The following is a 27238-nucleotide window of genomic DNA, read 5'->3' on the forward strand; positions in this document are numbered from 1 at the left end:
GAATAAGGTGTATTTGTAGAGAGAGATGAGCTGTCGATCTAGGGTTTTGGAAGAAGAAGATGATCAAAAATGGTAAAGTTCACCTCTGCCGCGAACTGATATATGCGAGGCTCGCTCGAGTGAAGGAGTTGTCGCTCGAGCGACCAGACACAAAAGAACCTTGTTCGAGCGCAAGAAGCGTCACTCGAGCGAACAATGAGAAGCTTCAAGTCTGTACCAATGCAAACGCACGCTCGAGTGAAAGAAGTCTTGCTCGAGCGAAGGAACAAATAACATGGGGCTCGCTCGATCGCAAGAATGCTAGCTCGAGCGAAGAATACCAACCTTCTGGTCTTACAGAGATGCAGACGTACGCTCAAGCACAAGAAGCCTTGCTCGAGCGAAGAGACACCCCACAAGGCTCGCTTGAGCGCAAAGAAGCTCGCTCGAGCGGAAGCTGCACCTGAAAAAGAAACCTGAGGACTCTCAAACCTCGCTCGAGCGTAAGAACTCTCGCTTGAGCAAAGAAGCAAATACCCAAGGCTCGCTCAAGCACAAAAAGCCTCACTCGAGCGCAGAAGCCAAAACCTGGGCAGCAACCACTTGCACTAACTCATAACCAACCTATTCCAAACTCACCCAATACGTCCCAAAACTCAAATACAAAGGATTAAAGGACGAAAATGAGATATAGACAATAACACACAACCACAGAACTCGAGTCCGGAACACAATAAAGGTCGGGGTAAAACCTGGACCGCTATAATACACAGCAGTTACTGCTAAGCTCAAAATTGTGACATTTTGAATGCTTGAATAAAAGCTATCTTAGTCCAAACACCATCTTTTCAGTTGTGGAAACTTTACATGAGTTTCGTCTCTCTCTCTCTCTCTCTCTCTCTTTTTTTTTTAGTATCATGTTGATGAAGATCTCGCCGAAGCTCCTCTACGCGAAACTCAAATGAGTGAGTTCCATTAATTTTTTGTATGAGTATTGAAGTTCTCAAATGAAATCAAAGGGAAGAAAAAAAGAGACCAAAAATATTTTAGCTAAATGTGGAATTTGGCCTCAAATCTTCCAGATTTCTTTCACTTGAATGTTTTATTTCACTAATTTTGTATTTCTTTTATTTATTTATTTTTTTTCAAATGAGAAAACAGGGTTTGTTTTCAAGTTGCTTGCTGTTGACCTATCATATGTTTCATAATGAATCTTGGAGGAGATTATTGCACTGCATACACAGAAAAATGTGAACTTAATTAAACTGACTAATCCGGGAACTAATCTCACCATGAACTTCATGTATATCTATATATATATATATATGGGAGCAGCAGCCCTATGGCAGTGGAGACGGAGGTTAGACGGAACATGAGGCACACTACAACAAAAACATACTTTAGTGGCACTACACTAGTGGCATATTTTTAGAAAATGCCACAAAAAATGATATTTAGTGGCACGTTTTTGAAAAATGCCACAAAACGATAAACATAAAAGGCTCTAGTGACATTTCAATGAACAAGTGTCACAAAACTACAACAAAAACATACTTTAGTGGCACTACACTAGTGGCATATTTTTAGAAAATGCCACAAAAATGATATTTAGTGGCACGTTTTTGAAAAATGCCACAAAACAATAAACATAAAAGGCTCTAGTGACATTTCAATGAACAAGTGTCACAACACTACAACAAAACATAGTTTAGTGACACCATACTAGTGGCATGTTCTTAAAAAATGTCACAAAATAAATATTTGGTGGCATTTTTTAGAAAAATGTCATAGAGCCACAAACATACAAGACTCTATTGGTATTTCAATTAAAAAAAGTGTCACTTCACTACAATAAAAATGTCACTACAAAAACTTTTTATAAATATTTGCAATGACATTTTTAAAAAAATGTCAGGACACTAGGTAAGTGCAAATTACTTTTTATGGCACTTAGGTGAAAAGTATCATAAACAAATATTTTATAGCATTTTGAGAAATGCCACTAAGCCAAAAACTTTCCAAGCTTATAATGACATTTTTGAAAAAACAAAAAATACCAATATATTTTCTAAATTTTTAAAATGCAGTAAATGATTAAAAATAAATGAATTAAACTCAATATACACTACAGGAAAAAACATATTCGGCGATTAAATTCCCTGACCAAAAAAATTTGGTCGCTGAAATGATAGCTTTCAGCGACCAAAACAGCATTAGTTGCCAAAAGTAAAACTTTTTGGCGACTAAATAATTTTAGTAGCCAAAAGTCTACAATTGACGACTAAAACTAAGTATGGTCGCTGATTATATGGGTTTTAGTGACTAAAAAATTTTTAGTAGCTCAAAGTAAAGCTTTTTGGCGACTAAAAAAATTTAGTAGCCAAAAGTCTACAATTGGCAACTAAAAATAAGTTTAGTCGCTAATTATATGGGTTTTACCGACTAAAAAAATTTTAGTAGCAAAAAATAAAGCTTTTTGGTGCAAAAAAAAATTTTAGTAGCCAAAAGTTTACAATTGGCGACTAAATTTTAGTCGCCAAAAGTGGTCATTTTTAGCGTGGGAGAACTAAAATCCTAAGGCGGGAATAAAATTTTTTGGTGACCAAAATTTTGGTAGCTGAAAGTGCATCTTCGGCGACCAAATCCGATTTGGTTGACAAAAGTTAAGTTTTTTAGCAACTAAAAAATAATTAGTAGCCAAAAGTGTAGAATTGGCAACTAAAAAATATTTTTAATCACCAAAAGTGGTTTTTTTATTTTTATTTTGGTAGTAAATAGTTTATTTTACATAAATTATGTTCAATAAAATAATTATGTTTATACATATACTTTTATATTAATATGGATGTATGTACTATATAAATAATATATGTTGCATATATAATCATGTGGTGCTATAGAGGTGTAGTGGGAAGAGTGTGGTGTATAAGGTTTATGGTGCGGAAGGTTGGCGGTTCGAGTCTCTGCAAGAGCAGATCAAATTGTTCTACAACGAATTATCGTCATGAATGACACTTGATAGCGTCACGAATAGTGCCTACCATGACATTAAAGTGTCACCGAAAGGTTTTAGTCTTGATGGTGTAATGACACTTATAAGTGTCACTAACTCTTTTTTTAATGACGCTTGATAGTGCCACAAATAATATCTACCATGACATCAAAATGTCATTGAAAGTTTTCAGCCATGATGGTGCAGTGGCACTTGCAAGTATCTACCGTGGCACCGATAGAAGTGGCACTTGTTCAAAATGCCACAAGACCAAAAAATGTCATTAGAAGAATAGTTTTGTGGCACTTTCAAATGTCACTAAACTAAGAAAATGTTGTAGTGGCAGTCGAACATTTGTGAGGTTTATAGGAGAAGGCTTCGCTTCGAGTCTATCCTACCGGTAGGGGATGAGGCTTCACTTTACGTTTGAGGTTCACAAATTGGATGTGGATTTGGAGACGTTAAATTAACATCATTTTGGGACTGCTTTTCAAGAGCTTAACATCAATATTATTATGGGAGAATTACATTTTCAGTGGGAGAAAAGAAAAATTTACACAAACAAAATGAAACACGACGTCTTGACGTAGATATCTTTTATTCAAGCATTCAAAACGTCACAGTTTTGAGCGCAGCAGTAGCTGCTGTGCATAATGCACAGTAGCATCCCTAAACCCTAACAACAATGTCATTTTGTGTTCTTGTTTGGCATATCAGGTGAAAAAAATTAAAAATAAAATAAAATTGTTTGTTAGTTAAAAGGGTAAATTACAAATATACCCTTGAGGTTTGCTTAAAATACGAATTGTTCCCTATGATTTGAAAAAAATTACAAATACCTCTCTGTTAGAATTTTTTATTTAACAGAATTAATTGAAAAGGTAAAGTTTTTAACTGTTCACCTATACAATAACAAAATTATCTGAATTATTAATTGAAATAAAATTTTAATATTATTAAAACTGTTAATTAACTTGATGATTTAGTAATAAAAAGACTTATTTGTTATGAAATTAGAAATCTTATGGGACATAATGTAATTTCTAAAATCACAGGGAATAATTTGTAATTTAAGTAAATCTCAGGGGATGTGTTTATAATTTACCCAAGTTAAAAATATAGGGGTATTATATGGAATTATTCTGGCAAAGGCTTTTTTTGCCTTTTTGGATTAAAATCCACAAAATGACAAAATAGACTAAAATAGCTAATAAGACAAAATGTCACATTAAACTCATAAGCATTTACTTTTTCTCTCACAAACATCACATTTAACTACAAAAAATTCAATTATCTTCCCAAACACAAAAATTTTAACCTATAAAATAATAAAAAACTAAAATAACTTACTAAAATAGCAACTTCTCAAACACCCACGTTGAATCCAATAGTCTAGCTCTAGTAGTCTCCACTCTCTACTGGCGTGTTCGATACCATCGTTTTCAATGCGGAAGAAACGAGCAAGGATCCTCTCCAACTTTCCTCTCTGGCCTCCCCTCCGGGCATTGGTCCAGATTGGACCACATCATCTCATGCAAAATGTGCGGCTGAGATTAGTTAAAAAAAAAATTAACTCACTAACACAACACGTCCCACCACTCACTCACACACACTCACTCACTCACACACACACACACACACACACTCTCTCTCTCTCTCTCTCTCTCTCTCTCTCTCTCTCTTATTTCTAATAAAAATTTTAAAAAATTATTTTAATCTTTTTCATTTTATTTTCATAAGATATACTTCCTCTGTCTCAAAATTTAGTCCCTTATTCCATTTTCTATTATCCCAAAATATTAGTCCATTTTCAAAAATTAAGAACAAAAATATTATAAATTTTTTATTTTACCCTTCTTTTAAATTCATTAATAACATAAAAAGTACAATTATGAAAATTGATATTCTCCAAATAATATACTATATAGTTTTTGATATTTTATAAATATAGAAATTATTTTTTTAGACCAAAATGACAAATTATTTTTTGGAATTGAATTTTACAAATAATTTGGTTATGAGTTATGTGTTTGGTTATGAGTTATAAGTTTTTCAATTTTGAAAACTCTTCTCAAAACTCATAACCAAACAACTTGAAAACATAACTAATTTCATCAAATTGAAAACTCTTGTGCGTTTATTGTCAACAAATTAATTTTTATATTTAAAAAATAACAATTTGAAAACATAACTTAGCATAGTAATTACTTTTTATTTATTTTAAATTTTTATTAAATATATTTAATATTAGTGTCATTTTAAAGGTATATTTTCAATGATACTAATTTTATAAAATTAAAATTTTATATTAAAAATTATATATATGTATATATCTTATGATAGTATATTTTTTGGAAAATATCAATTGTCTTAATTGTACTTTTTATATTATTAATGAATTTAAAAGAATGGCAAAATAGAAAATTTATATTATTTTTGTCATTAATTTTTGAAAAGAGACAAATATTTTGGGATAATAAAAAATGGAATAAGGGACTAAATTTTGAGACAGAGGAAGTATATCTTATGAAAATAAAATGAAAAAGATTAAAATAATTTTTTAATTTTTTATTAGAAATGAGAGAGAGAGAGAGAGAGAGAGAGAGAGAGAGAGAGAGAGTGTGTGTGGTGGGACGTGTTGTATCAGTGAGTTAATTGTTTTTTTTTTTTATAAATAAAACTAATCTCAACTGCATATTTTGCATGGAATGATGTGATCCAATTTAGACCGTTGCCCGAATGGGAGGCCAAAGAGAAAGTTGGAGAGAATCCTTGCTCGGAAGAAACGTCTCGTTGGATTTGTCAATTCCATATTGGAACTTGGATCACATAAAAAGAGTTTTTGACTTTTCAAATCACAACTCGCAATCTCAGAACCTATCAGCTGGCAGAAATCAAGAAGCTTGCGCTACATCGCAGTTGGAGAAGGAGCTGGGTATTGACTGTCAAGAGCCGGCAAATGAGGTAATCAACAGGGCTGTCACAACTTCAAATCACAGCTCACAATCTCAGAGCCTATCAGCCGATAGAAATCAAGAAGCTTATGCTGCATTGCAGTTGGGGAAAATGCTGGGGATTGACTATAAGGGGCAGGAAGCGCAGGTAATCAACCATTTAACCCTTATGGAGGCGAAGGACCAAGAAAGGGTGGGAAGAAGGATAGATCCAGGGGCATAAACAGCACCATTTGGGTGGAATCAGTGATACGACCATTTTATGAAGATACTGAGTTGGAATATCAGAGGGGTTGGAAGGCCTGAAAAGAGAAGAAAGATTAAGAAAGTTTTATTCGAAAGGAAAATTGATTTGGCATTGTTTCAGGAAACAAAAAAATCAAGTATGTCTGACATTTTGGTGAAAAGCTTTTGGCAGAGAGATAGCTTTGAATACATGGCTGTGGATGCTGTTGGGCTGTCTGGGGGACTTTTATGCATCTGGGACCCCAATGTCTTCCAAATGTCAGATTGCTGTAGTAACAAGAATTTCATACTACTCTCAGGTAAAATCCAAAACTCATTTGATTGTGTAATTGCAAACATCTATGCTCCCAATGATGTCGGAAGCAGAGGTAAACTATGGGAAACACTGTACACTCTGAAAAATTCTTTCACCAAGCCCTGGTGCCTTGGTGGTGATTTCAATGAGATCAGAAATTTAGGAGAAAAGGTTGGAACATCAAGAAGGGATAGGGGCATGAAAGAGTTCAATGAATTCATAGACAAGTGTGAGGTGGTAGATTTGCAAATGATAGGGCGAAAATATACATGGTGCAATGCTCTTGATGGAAACAAGTGGAGCAGGATTGATAGATTCCTCATTAATCCAGAGTGGATGGAGAGATATAAATTCAAACTTTGGGGCCTTCCAAGAGTAGTATTTGACCACTGCCCTATTGTGCTCATGGAGGATGAGAGGGATTGGGGGCCTAAGCCTTTTAAGTTTTTGAATGCTTGGCTTTTGCACCCTAATTTTGCTTCTTTTGTGGGGGAAACTTGGCAACAATACCAGTGTTCTGGATCTGCTGGATCTGTTTTACAAAGAAAGTTTTATAATTTGAAAATGGCTTTGAAAAAATGGAACAAAAATGTGTATGGTAACGTAACTTCTAAACTAGAAAATTCTGAACTTAAACTCTATGAACTGGATTTGATAGCTGAAACCAGGCCTCTGGGCGAGGAGGAACTGAAGTTGAAAAGGGAGACCCGAAATGATATGTGGAGTCTGAGCAGGAAGTTAGAATGGGAATGGCTTCAAAAATCAAGGCTTGACTGGAATCTGAAAGGGGATAGAAATACAAGACACTTCCATGTCTCGGCTACCAACAGACAAAACAGGAATTCACTCAACTCTATCACCAAAGGAAACCTAATCCTTGAGGACCCAAGTCAAGTTAAGCATGAAGTTTGGACCTATTTTTCAAAGCATTTCACAGATGACTGGTTGATTAGGCCAGTGCTTGTTGGGGACTTTAAAAGTGCAAGGCACAGTGTCTCATTCCATGGGCTTGAGGTGGAATTTACTGAAGTGGAGGTTTGGGCAGCGGTCAAAGATTGCAATGGGAATAAAGCTCCAGGGCCAGATGGCTTCAACCTGATGTTTTTCCAAAAATATTGGAATGTGATTAAGGAGGAAGTGGTTAATTTTATGAAGGATTTTCATGCCCATGGCAGACTAACCTCAGGTATGAATAGTACCTTCATCTCTCTCATTCCGAAGAAAGACAAAGCCATCAATTTGAATGAGTTTAGGCCTATTAGCTTGGTTGGGGCAATTTACAAACTTCTCTCTAAAGTCCTTGCTTCCAGACTTAAAAGAGTCTTGCCCATGATTATAGGAGATACTCAGTCAGCTTTCTTGGGTGAAAGGAATATACTTGATGGCATTCTAATTGCAAATGAGGTGGTGGATAGTTGGTCAAAATCCAAGAAAAAAGGACTGCGGTTTAAGCTAGATTTCGAAAAGGCTTTTGATTCTATTAATTGGAACTCCCTTTTCTCAATGCTAGCAAACTTTGACTTTGGCGCTAAGTGGTCCTCTTGGATAAAAGAATGTGTCTCTACTGCAAGACTCTCAGTCCTTGTTAATGGTTCACCTACCATGGAATTTAGTCCTCAAAAAGGCCTTAGGCAAGGTGATCCACTGTCACCATTCCTATTTATTTTGGTTGCAGAAGCACTGAATATACTCTTGCAGAGAGCTAGAGAACTGAATTTGTTACAAGGGGCCATCATTGGATCCAATAGAGTTGTGATCTCTCACCTTCAATTTGCAGATGACTCTTTATTATTCTGCGAAGCTGAAATATCAGAAGTTCTTTGTTTGAAGAGGATTCTTAGATGCTTTGAAATAGCTTCAGGGCTAAAAATCAATTATCATAAAAGTGTGCTTTGTGGGATTGGCCTCTCAGATCCAGATCTTCATGAGTTTGCTCTTTTCCTTAATTGTAAAACTCAGAGATTGCCATTAAACTATTTAGGCCTGCCGTTGGGTGCAAGTCCTAGGAGAAAGAAGACTTGGAAACCTGTTATTGAGAAATTCAAAATGAGACTTGCCAGGTGGAAAAGGAGATTCCTATCCTTTGCAGGACGGTTAACATTGGTGAAGGCAGTGTTATCTAGCCTACCAGTGTATTTTATGTCGTTGTTCAAACTACCTGAAGGTATAGCAAAGGAGTTAGACAAAATTCAAGCTTCATTCTTATGGGGGGGCTCAGAATTGAAGAGGAAAATTCATCTGGTGAAATGGTCGGAAGCAACCAAAAGTATCATCCAAGGTGGGCTAGGTATAAGAAGAATTAGAGATGTGAATGTGTGCTTGCTTCTCAAGTGGTGGTGGAGATTTGCTTCGGAACATGAATCATTATGGAAGAGGGTTCTTTGCAGTAAATACAGATTTTTGGGAGGAAAATGGTTGCCCCATCTCAACTCAAGCAATATTCTATCTCGACTTTGGAGTGACATCGTATCAACAGTTGAGCAGAAGGTATCCTTATTCACATTTTATGTCTCTCACTTACAATTAAGAGTGGGCAATGGTAGCAGATTGAAATTCTGGCATGACAACTGGTGTGGAGTTACTTCTTTTAAAGATGAATTCCCAAGGCTATTTCGGCTAGCCAATGATAAGGAGGGATCTGTTAGGGACCTTGTGGAGATCAGAGGAAACACTCACCATTGGTCAGTCACCTTCCGGAGACCTCTATTTGAATGGGAAAAAGAGGAGCTACTAAGACTAAATGGAATGTTAAGTGGAGCACCTGCTCTTAACCTTCAAGCCAATGATTTGGCTCTCTGGTCTGCTGCTAAACCAGGTCAGTCCCTTGTTTCTGTTTTCTATAAGCACACCAATCTCGCTTTTGGGGCTAATGCCATCTTCAGTAGATGGGTGTGGATTAGTTATCTCCCTCCCAAAGTGCAATTCTTTGGCTGGCTTGCTTGGAGATATAAGGTCAAAACATTGGTTTTCTTGCAACATCTTGGTATTTTGGGCAGAGATTCTTCTACCCTGTGCACTTTCTGCAAATCCCAGCAAGAATCAATAGATCATGTGCTGATTTTCTGCCCCATGGTATGGAGAGTTTGGTCAGAGCTTCTACAATGGTGGGGGGTAGTTTGGGTGGTCCCTGGTTCCATACAAGGGCTGTTCCAGTGGTGGGCTGGGCATAGCTGCAGAAATGAAGCTAGGAGGATTTGGAGTGCTATTCCTCTGGTGACTTTGTGGTCATTGTGGAAACATAAAAATGAATGTATCTTCCAAGGCACACAACCACAGCTTCAGGATCTTCATGAACTCATCGTCACCAGACTAGCCTTCTGGTTTAAAGCTGCATCCAAAAGGTTTCAATTTTCAATTCATGACTTCCTTTTCAACTTCCCTCAAATCAGATATTGCCTTGATGGTAGGACCTCGTAGTTTTGATCTGGGTGATGATCTGCTTGGCTTGTTCTGATCCTTGAATAACCAGTTCTGATATGTTTTGCTTTGGTCTTGGTTCAGTTCTGATCTTCACAGTCCTTGCAGAGACCTTGGCTCAGTTCTGATCTGCACAAGGTCTGTTCAGTTGGAACTGGTTTATTTTGTATTCAATTGGGCTGCATTGTGATGCAGGGTTGGAGTTGGAAGGCTTCAGTTGGTTCTGTTTTGAGCTGCTATTCTGCATTTCTGTCTTGAGCTGGGGTTGCTGATCTGATGGACTGCTCTGATTTTTTGGTTTTGTTCTGTTTTGCTGATCTGTTTTGAGCTGCTTTGCTTTGAATCTGCTTTGAGATATCCTTGGAAGGCTTCAGTTGGTTTTGAGTGGATGCAGGGTTGGGCGGCTTCAGTTGGCCTGGGTATTGTTCTGCAATTCTGATCTGGCGGGTGTCTCCTGTTCTACTATTCTGCTTCATTGTTTTGAGCTGCATTTCTGCAATTCTGCATATCTGTTTTGAGGGCTCTAGCTGGTCCTCTTGTTCTGCTTTTCTGTTTTGAGCTTTTGTTCTGCTTTTCTGTTTTTTTTTCCTGTTGGTTTCTCACCAACTAGGAGGTTGGAGCTTCGTTTAGCTCCAAGCTCCTCTTTATTGATGTATTCTCTTTTTGTTTGGTTTTCATCAATAAAGTTTCTCCTCTTGCCGTTCAAAAAAAAAGTATTCCTTAGTTTTTAGCCACAATATTATTTTGATCAAAGTTAAAACTTTATAAATAGGTACAACAACGTAAATATCTCATTTAATGTCATTGAATAAAAAAAATAAATAAAATATCGTAGATGAAATAAATGGACAAATCTGATTTCTTATTAACCCAGTCTTGTAGTCTCTCTATATATGACAATATTAAAAAAAAAAAAAAATTATTGACTAGTGATACATATCACTAAAATGGTTGAGCATAATCTTCTAATACAAGTCGAGTAAGATACCAAAATAGTAAAGGTAAATTATCAATAAATTATAATAGTTTGATTTAATTTTTATCAAATTTTATTGAAAATAAATTATGATAAAATCGTTAAAAATAATTTTTTTGTGATATTTTTTTGCATATATTGCAAAAAATTGATAATTAGCGTTCGTATGGAATCTGGATTGGCTTTTTGACTTTTTGATTATTTTAGCCTGAGACTAAAAAGTCTCGTTTGGGATAGGCTTTTTAGCTTATGGGTTGAATGTGATGTTTTGTTTTTTAGATTAAAAGGCCTATTTTGTTTTTTTGTGGCTAAAATAGCCTCCCAATCCAATCCAACCCCTCTTTCCAAACGAATCTTCAGTGACTTTTTTTATCATGATTTTTATAAATTGTCGTTAAAATTTATAATTAGTGAATTTTTTTTACAACGAAATTTTCAAATTATCACTGAAAATTAAAAATTAGTGATTTTTTTGTGACGATATTTTTAAAGTGTCGCCAAACCTTGTAATTAGTGGTATTTTGTGACAAAATTTTTAAATTGTCACTAAAATTTAATATTTAGTGATGTTTTTTTAATAATATTTAATAAAATAATATTATTAATTATGATAGGATTTATTAGACAATAAATCTAGGGAGACTTATTTATAAATCCTTTTTCAGACACTTATGATAGGGTAAGTCCTGTATAATTTCTTATAGAGTCTCAAGTCCTATTTTCATAAGAATGTATTCCACAAGATCCTACATAAACGTAACGTGACGTGACACTTACATAAACGTAACGTAACGTCACACCTATATATACGTAACGTAACATGACACCAATGTGAACGTAACGTGACACTTATATAAACGTAACGTGACATTTACATAAACGTAACGTAACGTGTCACGTTACGTTTCGCAAACTTAATAAATTTTTATTTTTTTAAATTGAATGTGAAATGTTACTGATTGTTATCATATTTTAGTAATTCATCAAATAGTTACTCAAAATTACGATTCATTGTGTTAATCATGCGAAATTCAATAAAATAATGTCATGACAAAAAAAATGATGACGCAGACATTTGTGTGTTTGGCATCCAGTATGTCTTTTTTTTCAATTCACATGCACATAAATGATACTTTCCCTCCATCTGTTAAAAAAATAAAAATAAAAAAAATAATGGGCATCGTTTTTGTGTTTTGAAATAAGAAGAGAGTTTAGACAATTTTTTTAATTTATTTGGTTGTATATTTGAAAAATTGTTTTGGAGTTTAGAAGTTTGGAATGATTTGATATTTTGTTGTAGTTGAGTAGATGTGTGTGAGAGAAAAAGTAATTAACAAGAAGAGATGAGAGAAAAAAATAATTAATTGATGTATAGGAGAGAGAAAGCGATTTTAATTTTTTTAAAAAAAATTTAAACCAAACAAAATTTTAAAAATTTTCTGATAATTTCCCATTCACATGAAGAATATGAATGAGGCCACTAGATGCTTTGAATCTAATTATTTTATTTTTTTCTAGGGTTGATTTTTAATCGTATGATGGTCCCATTCCTATATTTTTTAGATTTGTTGAAATAAAAGTTTCAAAACTTTAATATTTTTTAAATATCTAATTTAATTTTTTTGTTACGTTTATGTAGGTGTCACGTTACGTTACATTTATGTAGATATGTCACGTTACGTTTATATAGGTGTCACGTTACGTTTATGTAGGTGTCACGTTACGTTACGTTTATGTAGATATGTCACATTACGTTACGTTTATGTAGATGTCACCACTACAGGAAATTCGAGTTTTAGCGGCGTTTTAAAAGCATGAAAAACGCCGTAAAAAGTTATAACGACGTTTAAAATTTTCGCCGTTGATACGGTCGCCGCAATAGGTTTGCAGCGTTTAATAAACGTCGCTAAAACTATTAGACGGCGTTTTTTAAAACACCACAAAATGTTGACGTCCGCTTCTATTACCGTCACAAACTAACGTGTGACGTGAGCATGACGTCATTTAGTGGTGTTTTTTGAAAACGCCACTTTTTTTCTTTTTCTTTTTTTTTTAATTATTTATTATTATTATTATTGTGTCCAAAGCATACCATTTTAGAAAATATGCATTATAATGAATCTGAAAAAACAAATCTTCCACTAGACTAAGCCAAATACATTATAATGAAATCTAAAAAAACAAAATTCAAATTCACACTCCGGATACTTCAAATACCACATGAAATTAGGCAACAAACTACACAAGTCATCCAAGATTTTGAAAATTGTTGAAAATTTTAGCTTGATACAAGAATGTTAAATCTAGAGGTTCAATGCTGAGCCACAACCTCCAACTTCCATTTCTCAAAAATTATTTCTACCAAATAAAAGACAGGAATTCAACTTCTTTCAACTTTTTTTTTTTTTCCTCTATTATTTTCCTTACATCCAAACATAGCTTCAAGGGCATGCATAAATACCGAAATGACATGATCTCATAGCCAACAGAGCCTAATAGGCTAATTGACAACCTATAAACCAAATGCATCATATAAAATAAATAAATAAATAAATAAAAATTCCTGGAGAAAGCATAGCTTTTATTACAAATTTTACAACAATTCTTGTCAGCATGCATTACAAGTAATTCCCCCACAAATTTGTGCACTATATTGGATTCCAAGAGACAATAAATTTGCAAGGGGGCAAATTTTGAACGGAAAGTTATGAATTTTAATCAGTAGAACATACAGTGGAGAAGAACATTGATCATTCTTTTCAGTTTCCACCTCAGATGAGTCAAGCTCGTGGCATGACTACCAGGTGCACATATTAAATTAAATGAGCAAATACAAGTAGAGAATGAAAAGCAGAAACAAAAGTCAAAATGTAAAACAAGTAAAGCTGCTAGATGAAAGGTACCAAGAGTGAAAGAGCTCGGGTCAAACATCACCGGCACAAGGGAGACAGCAATTTTTGTCAAGTCAAGGTAGGTCACAGCTCTCTAGCTACATCATATGTTCAAATGTGAAGTGGGTCACGGCCAGAACTGGTATCCCTGTGCTTCAAAGAGAGGTTTGCGAATTGCGAATCAAGGTCTCTACTATTGTTGCGTCTATGACTAGAAGACGGTTGTTGTTGTTGCTGACACAAGGCTCGCAGCCTTCCAATTTCTCTTTCCAATACTTCATGCTCCACTGCATAAACCCTTCACTTGTCTTAGTTTCTGGATGAAAATATGTGAAAGAATTTACTGCTGCCCTGTGTTGCAGCTCGCAAAAAAATACAAATTAAGGATATATTAACCCCACAGAGCTCATTCTTTCATATGCTTAATGTGTCCACACTGGTTGTGAAGCACACACTCCTGCATCCAACACACTTGAAAAAACAAAGAGTACACCCAGTAGTGTCGAACCTTTACTATTCATTTTTCTTTGTTTGAGAAAGTTCCACTATGTACACATGGCACCACAAGTCAAGCATGCAATAAACACTCATATAATAGAACAAGTAAATATAAATGAAAGTGAAGTGAACAAAACAAAAAGAGCATACATGTATTTATCCATATGATAATTGCCAAGCTTCAATTTCCATTTTATGCAATTGTTATCACCAAAAGTAAGATGGTTCAAAATTATAACTGTCTTATATTTAGATGTTGATGTGTTCTCGAAAATGGGGGTTAAGACTGGGTACATCTTGCCCTTCCCAGACCCTGCTTGAGTGCGAGCCTTGTGCATTGTGTCCTCAGCATGGATGGGTCTTCTTTTTTAAAGGTTTGCAATGTCATGCAATCCATGTCGCATCAAGTCATGTCAAGTCAATGTCCTGTGTTTATAGCTATGCTACTAAGCTCCAAAGTCGCACATTTTGTAATGCAAGTGATTTCAATACCAATGATATTAAAGCTTTTCAAGCATGTAACCTATCTACCACTTATATGTGTGTATTTGTCAACAAAGAAATTATGACATGGCAAAATTGCTTGCAATTTTTCTTAAAAAATGAAGCAATACATATCAATCATGTGAGTTTCTATATATAACCTACCTCAATGCCACCTCTAGTAACAATCATAAAGGAAGATATATATGTTGGATTCTACTAATGAAACAAATGACAAAAAACATGTAGATCAACCCAGCTAAAATTTTCGTTCTAATTGTAACAAAGAAATAGTTTTATCATAAATGATTGCCTAATAAATTTGATTATCTAAAATTCACAACTGTCACTATAATTCTGTCCACCAGAAGACAGATTCAAATGAAGGTTGTTTATATTTGCTGCCATTGTCCAATTATCATTTCCTCACCTCAGCATAACATCTTCTACATTATCCAATGAGAAAATACGTCCACCAACTTTCTAAGGGCATCCAGAAGGATGCCACTTTCTCAAGAAAAGAGAATCCACCATTCACCTTAATTTTAAAAAACTAATACTTATCAAAAACAGCCAGGTAATGCAGTGGTGCACCAATCTAGAGAGAAATCTTTCTGTTTAGCAAGCACTTATGCTGTGCTGACGGGGATGCAAACAAGCACAGCTACTACAATTATCCAAGCATAAGTTCAATAATAGGTCTCCTGATCCCAAGACTTAGGTTAGCTATCCAAACATACCCAGGAAACAAGGTATTAAAGTTATTGAAGACCCTGGGCTACAACCAGCTGAACAAATGAACTAGAATAAGCACGGGCTGAAACAAGCATAATCCACCTACTATGTTAATGAGCCTAAAGTTAAGTAGTGCAACAATTGGGTTAGCAGTTTTCATATTTTTTACTGAATAAAGGTCTACAAGAAACCAAAAATGGTAATGATGTAATGCAACTAAAAAACTAAAAATAAAAGAAGCTCTATCAAATTCCACAGAAATCAGAAACTGATTCTGATCCCCCACCCCTCCCCAACCCTATAGCAGTTCCGGGAGCATTCATGCAGAAAACGCCCAGAAATTTAATGTTTTCTTACAGTAAATGTAAAAGAATTGTTTTAAAAATTATGTAATGCTACAACAAAAATTTTCCCCTACTTCAATGACATATAGGCGAAAACCACTGGAAGTTTACAGTTAGCTCAATATTCCTTTATGCTCATTCCAATACAGTTTATATCTTCAATTATCATCTAAGAATTCAGATTCACAATTACCCTCAAACAACATCCATTATCAATATTCTCATAATTCTTGCAGGATTGATTATACCTGAGTGGGGGGCTTCCAAGCAACAGAAGCAAATACGATTCAAAAAGGTTCAAGAAGTATGAAAACTTACAATACTTTATCAGCTGCTCCTGGGCTAAACTTTCTAAACGTTGCTTCAAGGCTTTGTTCTCCATGGTCAGAATAAGATTCTGCTGGTTGAGAAATTCAAGCTCAGCAGAAAATTCAGATCCTTCTGCCTGTAATTGTATATAAGGACTAACATCAGCACATTATGATAAACTACAGCAACTTTCCCCAAAAAAAATGTATCAAATTTTTTTAGTAGTTTCTAACTAATACATGCCTGTAAAGCTTGCACATTCCTTTCCAGTTCAGCTATATATTGAAGTTTCCGAACCCGTGAACGTTAAGCAAATTGCCTGCATAACAGCATTTCATATTTATTCCGTAGCAACTCACATATCAAATTAATAGTCTTTACAGATAACACCAATCTCATTTTAAAGATTGCAGACTTCTCATATCAAATTACCTAATGTATTCAATAGTATAGTCATATAAATGATACACACACACACACAAAAAAAAAAAAAAAAACTAAAGCCACCACATCTGAATTACTAATTGAAAGAACTAATATCAAACAACTTCACTTTAAAACCCATACACTCATACATATTGATTTCCAGTTCAAGAGCAAATGAACTTTGATCAAACGTAGGACCTATTGTCCCACCAGGGAAGAGCATGTAATTTCTTTAATTTGACACTGATCACTGAACGAGTTTTCCTGGTCATGTATAACCAAAATTACAAAGTCGTGTTGATTTATGTTCCTGCTAATTTTGGGAACTCTACTGACTAGGAACAGGATTCTCCATCTGGTGCAAATCTTTCTCTGCACTGGAACAAGTATAAAACCTTGCAATTTTAAACCGGAAAATAAACCATAGAACAACTTTGGATAAAGATCATCATCAAACCTTGCAATTTTAAAGGTGATACCACATAATAAGAGTAAGAAAGCTAAGAAACCAAAGTATTGAAATGAAGGATAGGACATACTGCTTAGCACGTTTTGTATCCATTTCAGACTGGATGACATACTGCTTAGCACTTGGGGTGGGCAGCTATGAACCAAGATTTTGGATACTCCACCCACTGCTGGAAAATAGACTTTTAGTGGCGTTTAAAAAACGCCGCTAAAAGTGGCAAAAACGCCGCCAATTCCTTTTGCGACGCTAAGCACCAAACGCCGAGGACGCGGCCGTCGCTATAGCTTTATGGCGTTTTAAAAACGTCGTGATATTAGTATAGGCGGCGTTTTTAAAAACGCCGCCAAATGTCCCACCAAACGCACGCTGACGTCACTGACCATATTTAGCGACGTTTTAGAAAAACGCCTTCATATCTTTTTTTAAGGATAGATCCGTTAGTAAGTATGGTTTAAGAGGCATTTGTAGAAACGCCGTCATATCTATTTTTTTTTTTTTTGAAATTGTGCTAATTTTATTTGATTGAACTAAAAAAATACCTGTAATAGCACTAATATAAAATAATAGCTCCCATTCAAATAGTTGTAATGAAGCATTAATTCACTTTCTCATTCAATTAATATCCAATCACCATTATCCACAAAATTAACATATCCAAAATCCAGAAATCATGTTTTAACATTAACCACAAACTAACATATATCTAAAAATCATGCCTTAACATTAACCACAAACTAACATATATCTAAAAATCATGTCTTAGCATTAAAGTTATAATCTTCACTGGTCTACATGCCTGCATCAAAACATAAACTGCAATCAGATTTACCAAAATAAACACAAATTGAAGAATTTGTACCCAATACTTATAAACAGTACTTAAAACTTGAAGAAGCACTAACAAGAAGATTTTATCACATACCAAGAAGCACTAAATAAATACATATAAAGAAAAAGGAAAAGATTTTATCACAATTTCTTCAACGTATGATCAATTTCACACGAGAGAGTATTCATGAACTCGAATCCAGGCAAGAGGCTACAAGTAAAAATTATACAAAATAACGTAAAAGGAAAAGAAAAAGAAAAAATATTTTTTTGATTAGAATGAACATTTCACAACAAAATAAGAATTATAATTATAAGTAACTATTTTTATGGGCTGTATGCTCTCCTTGAACTCATAAAGTGTGGTAGTTCACAACTGAGATGAATCAACTGAGGATACATACTATGCTTGTACAATCAAAATCATCCAAACATAAGTGCACTGAAGACACATATTAACAAGGCCCTAAAACATAATATGAACTAATACCTTCTTGAGAATTATGTCAAGAAGTTCTGCCCCTGCTTTTGAATCAAATACCTTAGCTTGATGGCTACTATTCCAAGAAAAAAAGAAACTTGAATTCATCTAAACTAGCAATTTACAACATGAAAAGTCAAGCCATGAATAATAAATGTGAAAAAGAAAACCATATTACATATCCAGGTAAAGGAGTAATCTGGAAGCAACAGGGGGAATTGTGTTGCAATTACAATAGTTGTTACCCCAGATGAGAAATAAAAACCTTTTTTTTTAGCTTTTAGGGTGTATTTTTAGTTCAAGATACGTCCTACTACTTGGAACCAAAGAATTAGTAGATCTATTCCGGTCAAATTGGGACTGAGCAAGGGTTTTGAACTTAAAATCTATGATCTGATCATTGAGTCAATTCCCAGATTATAATTTCCTTGCAGCAAGTGATTGAGTTCAGTAGTTTCCCATATATATTTTATCGACTCTAGAACATAGTAATATGTAGAAAAGAAATTGTTTCAAGAGCCAGCAGATATACCGAGAAGAAGGGAGGGAAAAACCTACCATAAAGCCACCTGTCTCTGTTTGCCACCAAGTGTCAGATATGGGGCATCTTGAATCTCCAACTATATTGAAAAACCACCTGTTAAGATGAAAAAGAAAACGTGTCATACTTCTTGTGTTCAAAAATGTAATCCAGCAACAAAAGTAGAGCTTGTAACCTCCATGCACTAGGATTTATAGGCTCGCCTACACTACTGACAATGAGAAAGAAGAAAACAAACACAAAGCAGTTATGCAGCAACATGAAAATTGTCGAGTCACTTTTCAAAATAAATTAATCAATAACATATGGAGAAGAGAATCTATTAGTTTCCCCGGATTACAAGGCTGGCATTATAGAGAACAAGAAGGTTAAGAGAATCTTTTTATTTATTTTATTCTATTTGTGGGTTTGGTATGGGAATTGGAAAATTTGATATCAGCTCTGTGAGTCCAACCATTCTAATTTCTGGGTGAGTGAAATAAGCTGCTGGAATGCTCAACTGGTTGAGCACGTGATCTTTTCCACTGACTTGGAAAATTTGATATCAGCTCTGTGAGTCCAACCATACTACTTTCTGGGTGACTTGTTCAACAACTATATGAAAAAATCAAATAATATACAAGTAAATACATAAAACAAAACAAAACAAAATGTTTAAATATTCACTTAACTTTGGCTTCCACTTAAACCAGTGAGGCATAGGAATATCTGATTTGATTATAATCCTCCTAGGACCTTTCCTACTTTTGTCATGTTAAAGAATCAAAGTAATACACTGATGAAGTAGAAGATTAAAGAGGCAAAGATCTTTCTTCAAGTGCATTAAAAAATTAAAGAACTCAATGACCAGAAAATCAAACTATGAATGGGTCAATGGAATTGGAATATTGAGCACTAGATGTTTCCAAAGTAACAGCATTTAACCCACCTGATTTAACGTTAAGGTCCCAGTTTTGTCACTGCAAATGGTAGTAGCAGAGCCCATGGTTTCACAGGCAGAAAGCCTCCTGACCTGAAGTTCAATATTTGTGAAACATTTAAACATGTACTTTTATGTGTGTATGTATGAATATCAATATCATATGAAGCGACTCAAAGAAAAGATAAATCGCACATACCAAGGCCTTGTCTGACATCATTTTCCTCATTGAGTAGGCAAGGCTGTAATACAGGTAGGGGAATGCACTTTAAGAAATTAAAGAAGCATAATCTTTGAACTAGATAGTAAAAAAGAGACTGGAATGAGCAGGAAATATGCAGCAAAACTAATGATGGCCCCAGTAAGCAATGATGCTGTCAAACTTGAAGATGCTACAAGGACTAAAGTAACTTAGAAGAAAACATGGAAAAACTAGGAATCAACGACATGTCCTCCAATAAACTTCAAAAAGAGAGTGGCAAGAAAAGATAAGCTCTACCTAACACCAATTTTGCTCAACCAACTCCAGATACTTGACAATATTTTTGATCAATTGAAATGAGTTAATAAAATTAGAATGACAACAAAATGACTGGAAGAAGGTCAAACTTACGTTAAGGTAGCGGCTAAGGGAAGCCCTTCAGGCACTGCAACAACCACAATAGTGACCTAAAATTCCTTCAGGTATTAGTAAAATACTCAAAATAACTATATATGAATATATACTAATTACAAATTATGTCTGTAAAACGGCACATACTGCAACAGTGAAAATCTTAATAACTCCATCTATGGCAGTACCAAACTTTAGTATGACCACTCTTTTAGCAGCTATGGTTTTGTTCGGTATAGAACTCCAAGAAATGATTTAAATGAGCTGCATAATAAAGATAATGCATATTCATCTTAGTATGAAAGAATTAAGAAAGAAAATGAATAACAAAAACCATTTTCAATTTTGTAGCAGATTTTGAAACAGGATATATTAGCCATTTGAACATATTTTAGGATACTATAAATTTCTAGGGGGGAAATAGTTTATTTCCATTTACTGGAGGGTAATACCAATTCAGATACAGAAGGAATCATGTGGAATTTAATGATAGATTGTAGAGACAGAAGACTGGCGAGTGTGGAGGACTGATGGATTGTAGAGAGGGTGCCAGTTGGGAAACTGCTCGATTCATGTCATTTATTCAGTTCTATGATGCTTGAGCTCTACATGTTTTCTATTAACATACTATTTGTTTAACTGTACATATAATTGTGCATGTCCACACACCTCACAGGATAGGATATGCCTGCTAAGCAGTAGCTCACCAGGAACTCACCTTGGCAAGGAGGGGAGTTCACTCCACGAACTTTCTTGATGAGACATTAGATGATTAATCCTGCCATTAGCAATCATGGACATTTGCCTTATATTTTGTACTTAATGATTTAGTATTTGGACATTTTTTTGTAGGCTTGTGTTTAGAGTAATGTTCCCAGACATGTATTATTTTAGGCTTTGGGATTATGTTGGGACGATGTAGATGGTCTGATGTATACTGAATGGACTGCACCAACTTTTCAAACATTGGAATTTATACTTTTAATTTTTGTTTTATAAAACCCCTGAAAAATCGGGGCATCACTGGAATTTTTGTAAGTGCTAATATAGATACTACTGCATGATTTTGAATTAAAATATTGCATGAAAACAAGTGTGTGGTGTGTTTATTGTATGGTGCTGCTAATTGTAAGAAAAATATGAAGAGCACCAATCATCATAATATCAAAAAGTTTAACTGTACTAATGCCAAATAAGAATACCCATGACACATATGTAACATTTTTTGAAATATGTAAAATGGCAGTTATAGTATGCATTTTAGAGAAAAGAATGTAAAATATTGAAAGATTTGACAATTATGCCTTTCTACTTCCAAACCCAATGTGGTTGATAAAATAGCTTGCTTGCTAGTCTCAAAAAATTGAAAGCTCGTAATGATTAGCGGAATTATTTAATGTTGCATACGTGCATCTCAATATCATCATTCACATAAAAAATTATTGTTGCAGAAGAATGTACTGTCATATGAATGAGCATAGTTCTGTAATCAACTCTGAGCAATTTCAAGCCAAATTAAGAGTGACGTATGTCTAACTAAACCTGTTTGTCAACTATACAGCCATTCTATACAAAATTAACATCATTACAACTTTTCTCTGAAAACAAAAAATGTCATGAGTCATAATAAAGCTTAATCACCTGAACAGATCATGCAAAGAATCTATTGAAATGCAAACTTAATTAACTTACCCAAGCTAAAGAAAATGGGGCAGAAAAATATGACACCGTATGTTTTAAATCCTCCACAAAGAAGCAAAGGAATCATGCATGCTCTAAATACCAGCTCTTCTGTAAGTGGTGCCTGTTTAATAAATCAATCTGAGTGTGATCTACATACTTGTGCTTCAACAGTACCACTCTTTTAGCAGCTACATGACTTGTCAACCTCATCACCATGTCCTTCACAGTTGCAGACATTTTCCCCTTATTTCTTATTCAATCTTCCCTGCTTACACACACACACACACATATATATATATACACACACACACAATAACCCATCAATTATAAACTCGTGTCAAGCCCCCAAGTTCACAAATTTTTGTGCTACACATCAATTATATAAACTCTGAATACTTACAATTACTTACAAATTATAAGTATTGATTGTGTTTTTAAAGGTTAACTCATTCTAAAATTCACCTTCTTAATTGTTGGACTACCTGTCCTGGTTCATCGTGAAACAATCTTACTTATTCATCATCATGGATTCATGGTATTGGTTGAACATTGATTATTTGTTTTCTTTCTTCTTTCTTTGCTTTGGTTTTTTGTTTTCTAAACCAGTGAGAAATTGGTTTATTTTACAAGGTAAGGTATAGTACAGTTCTATTAGGAAGATTACATGACGTGTTGGTATTTGAGCAGATCAATACCTCAACCAAGAAAGTAAAGTCCATTCTTGGTTCATTCCAATGACATATATTAACATATATCCCTGACAGGATCCCAATGATTATGCAGAAAGATGGAACACCAACAAATCACAAATGAATTTGAATAAAGGTATTGATTGATTTTTAAATTGAAGCTAATTAACTTGCATACCTGGTAGGTGTATGTGGTTTGTACAGAGAAAATGAGAAACACTAATCTAATCAATTGGGTGGTGGTGCCCTGTTCAGGCTCTCTCAGATCAGAGACATGTGCCTTCTGTCAAAAACAAAAATTACAGTTGGTGCCTTTTTATTAATTTTATTTATTTATTTGTAATTTGAGTGTTTTATTCGTGAGGAGGAGGATGATATGGAAAATGGGTGGTTGAAGAAATTACAATTATGGCGCTAAATCGCTTTGAAAGTAACTGTTGTTTGACTTGTGGGTAGATCATGTAAAGTCCCATGGAGTGGGAGGGAGTTGCTAATTCCACACCCATTATAGTGCACCCATCAAAAACTACTGGTTTACTTTTTAATTTTTTTGTGACAGTTCTATCTTAATGTATAATCATTATTAAGGTCAAAATTATAAAATTAAGGTCAAAATGAAGTAAATATGGCATACAAAACAATTGACAAGTATAATGCTTTTTTGTGTTCTACTTCAGACGACAGATACTGTCCATAATATTATATAGAATGTAAGCACTATCCGAAATCAAAACAACTCATTAAACATTACAAGGAAAACTAACCACCCAGCAGTGATGCAGAAAAACCAGGAAGCAGATAAGCATACCTGAAAATTTTACACAGAATTAACCATTATGAGAATATTTCTTTCTGTAAAAGGGAATAACTCCTCAACATGTTTGAAAGATAATTTTCTCACAATAACTTCGATTATTTTCAGAGAGTAAATTCATTGCACATATAATGAATGTAACTAGAATAAAATCTGGTTTCATTCTCAACAGAAACAACACTGGAAACAGAGAAATTTGGGAGCCGAAGATCTTAGCCTCTATACAAATAAACACGTGATAAGTATTTACATGAAATATGATTAAAGAAAAGCGTGGTTACTTGAATGCAGTTGCCACTGGACCTATGCCGAAAACTGAAGCCACAATAATCTCCCTAATTAATCCCTGCGATGAAAAACAATAACAATTACATCAAAAATTAAGCAAGAACAATCAAAATGTTGAGGTGGTTTTAATCGTTAAAAATCACCAGAATCTTGCTTGTGATGGTAGCCAAACCAATCCACGCAGCATGTTGAATCAAGCCAATGTCTACAAAATCACCCAAATATTAAAGCATTCTAGGGTTACAGACACACATTTATTTGTATATGTATATATATCGAGAGTCTAGGGTTGGGGAATAGTACCAGAGGGGCATCGAATTGGTGTCATCATCTTCGACCTTGAACTCGGATTGGAATGCGTGGCTTGAAGAAGTTTCCACCGAGTCGACGGGAAGGAAGAGCTTCAGAGAGAGAGAGAGGGTGGAGCTCACCTTAGTAGACGATGGTGCAGATAATGGTGCAGACGATGGTGCAGATGGTGGAGACCGATCTGAATCTCTGACGCTCTGCGATGAAATCACTGAGATGAAATCGCTCTGAATCTCTAAATCTCTGAGATGAATCTCTGAATTGCTCTGATAAGGGTTTAGAGAGGGTTGAGAGAGAGAGAGAGAGAAAGAGAGAGAGTGGAGCTCACCTTCGTTGGTGCTCGCTACCTCGCTCTGAGAATGAATAAGCGGTGGAGCTTCGAAATCGCTCTGAGATTTAGAGAGAGAGAGAGCGCGCTCGAGATCCAAGTCTTAGGTGAGTCTCAGATTCAAAATTAGGGTTTGAAAAGGGGGGAGACCATGCGTGTGAATCACAACGCATTTGGAGGCGTTTTTCAACGCCTCAAAACGGTATCGTTTTGTTAAACAAATATGCTGCGTTTTATAAAACGTCGTTAAATATTAAAAAAAGTGACGTTTTAAAAAACGTCGCTAAAAAAACGTCGCCTAAACTCCTTTTTCCTGTAGTGACCTTCAGACTGGATGATGAATATGTTGTACTTTATATGAAAAATATGGGTCCTGTTTAATTTGCATATTAAAGCTTTCCTTAATATTTGGGAACAAAACTAGTTAATCAACTTCATTATTTCAAAAAGACAGATTTCTTTGTCAATTAATACTGCTGAACAAATTATACACAAAAAAAGCTGAGGAATTTGTACCTGGGTCACAATTGTCCACTGCAAATCCGACAGAAGTTGAACAAAATCATCGAATTTGGTCCCGATTAGTATAGGAATTGCCGTCTGCAAACAAAAATTAAAGCAAAAAAATTAAAAATTTTATATGAAAATATGTTCATACCCTTTTAAGAATGAATAGTATCCAAATAATGAAATTCTGCAACTTCATTCTTTTCAATACAAAAATAGAGATTGTTGTCGATATCATCCATAACACACTTATTAATGATCAAATTATTGACATAAATCTTTTTCTCCCCCACAATTGCATTAACAAGTACTTTTTCTATTGTATTTTTTTATTTTTTATTTTCTTTTGAGGAATATATGATTGGATCATTAATAATCTTAAATGTTTGGCACTTCACTAGTAAAGACCCCATCAACAAAATGAAGTTCTACCCACTTTCATAATGTTGTTCGTTGCCATTATATTTATCCATTCACTACTGCTATAGGAGAAAAAATATTACAGAAAAATGCATAGAATAATCTAAACCACACATTCCAATTGATGCAAATTTAGAAGATAGATTTAGTGCTTGATTCCACTTTCTTGCTTGATTGTACCATCCAATAACACTGTAATAATCCAGAAAACACAAAATTATATCAAATTAGTGGTTCTTTAAACTTAAAACTATGTATGTATCACTATTAAAAGGAGTATTGATTTAATGATGAAATAATTAACATACCTATTTAGAGTACACCGGCTAGTAAGATCAAACATAAACAAAATTGCTACTGCATCTTTGCAAGCAATAGGAATTTGATCAAGTGACCTATTGTCTCCTACATCCAAATTAAAATTACAAACAAACAAACATTTTAAGTAAATAGAATCCACTAAGACTTCGGCAATTACAAACATTTTAAGTAAATAGAATCCAAATTTTTTAAACTAAAGAACGAAAAAATTACAGAGAAAGTAGAACAGATCAGCAGATTTGACAATGAGAAAGTAGAGAGTGAAAAATGTACCTGATATAAGAGCAAGAGAGATCAGCTAGAACAGATCGATTTTGGATTTTGGATTTTGGATCTGCGATTTGATGAAGAACAGATCGAGTTCGAGTTCGATGAAGAACAGCTAGAGCAAAGCCCTCGAGCGACAGAGATCAATGAAGAATAGCTAGAGAGTTCGATTGCGAGCGACAGAGATCGATGAAGCGCAAACCATCGAGGGTTTTGGATCTGCAATTGAGCAAATCGAGGGTTGAGAATGAGAAATTGAGTGAGCGAGCGAGAGAGTGTGTGTTTGAAACTGAGCGAGAGAGAGTGAGATCTTCAAATCGAGGGTTTTGGAAGAGAGGGAAATTGAGTTGTGGTAGAGACTGAGAAAAAGAGACAGAGTTCAAAGAGACGGTGGTTTTGACGGTCAATACATTGACCCAATACGGCGTCGTTTCACTAAGATCAGACACAACGTTTTTCGAAAATGTTGTGTTTCGTTAATTTATAGTGGCGTTTCCTAAACGCCACAAAAAAAAAACGTTGCTGTAGACCATTTTTCGTGTAGTGCACGTTATGTATAGGTGTCAAGTTATGTTTATGTAGTGTCACGTTACGTTACGTTTATATCAATTTTCTATATATGGTTTTACTATTATTTATGATATTAACAATTAATATTGAGGGTAAATATGTCAACAAACTTCCCACAGGACTTATGGAAACATAAATTTTTTAGTAGGACCATATGTAGCATAAGTCTTCCTAATAGGACTTATAAATAATTTTCCCATAAATCTATGTATCAAGAGGAATAATGTTTGAGGGCCACAATTTTTGTGGCTCAAATGGCTCAAAACTGTCAAAACGACGTCGTTTTGAGCACAAAACATGCCAAAACGACGTCGTTTTGGCAGTTTTGAGCCATTTGAGCCACAAAAATTGTGACCCTCTACCATTACCCGTATCAAGAGCTAAATGTAAGTCTCCTAAAATAATAAACTAAATCAGCTACTGAAAATTAGAAAAGTAGACAATGAAAAGCTGAGAAGTCATTCATATTTAAAGAAGAATTTTTCAAAAGGGGCATAGGCACGTGGTGTGACAAATCAAATGTAATTAGTAAAAATGGTAGGGCTCACTAGTTTATGTTAGTGATTCGGGGAAGAGCAGAGGATATAGCGGGGGTGTATGGTGTGATTTATTTTGGCCAATTTATAAATTTTAGTTTTGAAAAAAT

The 27238-nt window shown here is 34.7% G+C and overlaps 1 protein-coding gene and 1 long non-coding RNA gene across 8 annotated transcripts; both read right to left on the reverse strand.

Annotated features, from left to right (window-relative positions):
• Positions 1–13419: 13419 nt before the first annotated feature.
• Positions 13420–25965, reverse strand: LOC114311085 (septum-promoting GTP-binding protein 1). Of its 4 annotated transcripts, XR_014347364.1 has the most exons (6): positions 25743–25965; positions 25587–25626; positions 25024–25107; positions 16359–16438; positions 16129–16251; positions 13420–14037 (listed from the first exon to the last, which is right to left on the reverse strand). XR_014347364.1 is itself a non-coding variant. In XM_082900029.1 (4 exons), the coding sequence occupies exons 1-4, from the start codon at positions 25916–25918 to the stop codon at positions 13906–13908; spliced, it is 432 nt and encodes a 143-aa protein (XP_082756155.1). In that variant the 5' UTR covers positions 25919–25960; the 3' UTR covers positions 13420–13905. The 4 variants fall into 4 exon arrangements, 1 of the variants encoding a protein (XP_082756155.1); XR_014347365.1 differs by lacking the exons at positions 25024–25107; positions 25587–25626; positions 25743–25965 and adding an exon at positions 17085–17154; XR_014347366.1 differs by lacking the exons at positions 25024–25107; positions 25587–25626; positions 25743–25965 and adding an exon at positions 17127–17145.
• Positions 17441–24637, reverse strand: LOC145804834 (uncharacterized). Of its 4 annotated transcripts, XR_014347360.1 has the most exons (12): positions 24508–24637; positions 24174–24376; positions 24014–24075; positions 23864–23928; positions 23533–23576; positions 22542–23051; positions 20544–22344; positions 20397–20452; positions 19983–20025; positions 19793–19876; positions 18882–18960; positions 17451–17810 (listed from the first exon to the last, which is right to left on the reverse strand). It is a non-coding gene; the product is annotated as an uncharacterized LOC145804834 (long non-coding RNA). The 4 variants fall into 4 exon arrangements; XR_014347363.1 differs by having other exon boundaries at positions 17441–17810; positions 20544–20660; positions 22947–23051; positions 24174–24620; XR_014347361.1 differs by having other exon boundaries at positions 17454–17810; positions 22947–23051; positions 24174–24620.
• Positions 25966–27238: the final 1273 nt, after the last annotated feature.

The sequence above is a fragment of the Camellia sinensis genome, chromosome 12 (assembly GCF_055761805.1).
Source record: "Camellia sinensis isolate YWXY chromosome 12, ASM5576180v1, whole genome shotgun sequence".
Taxonomy (NCBI): Eukaryota; Viridiplantae; Streptophyta; class Magnoliopsida; order Ericales; family Theaceae; genus Camellia; species Camellia sinensis.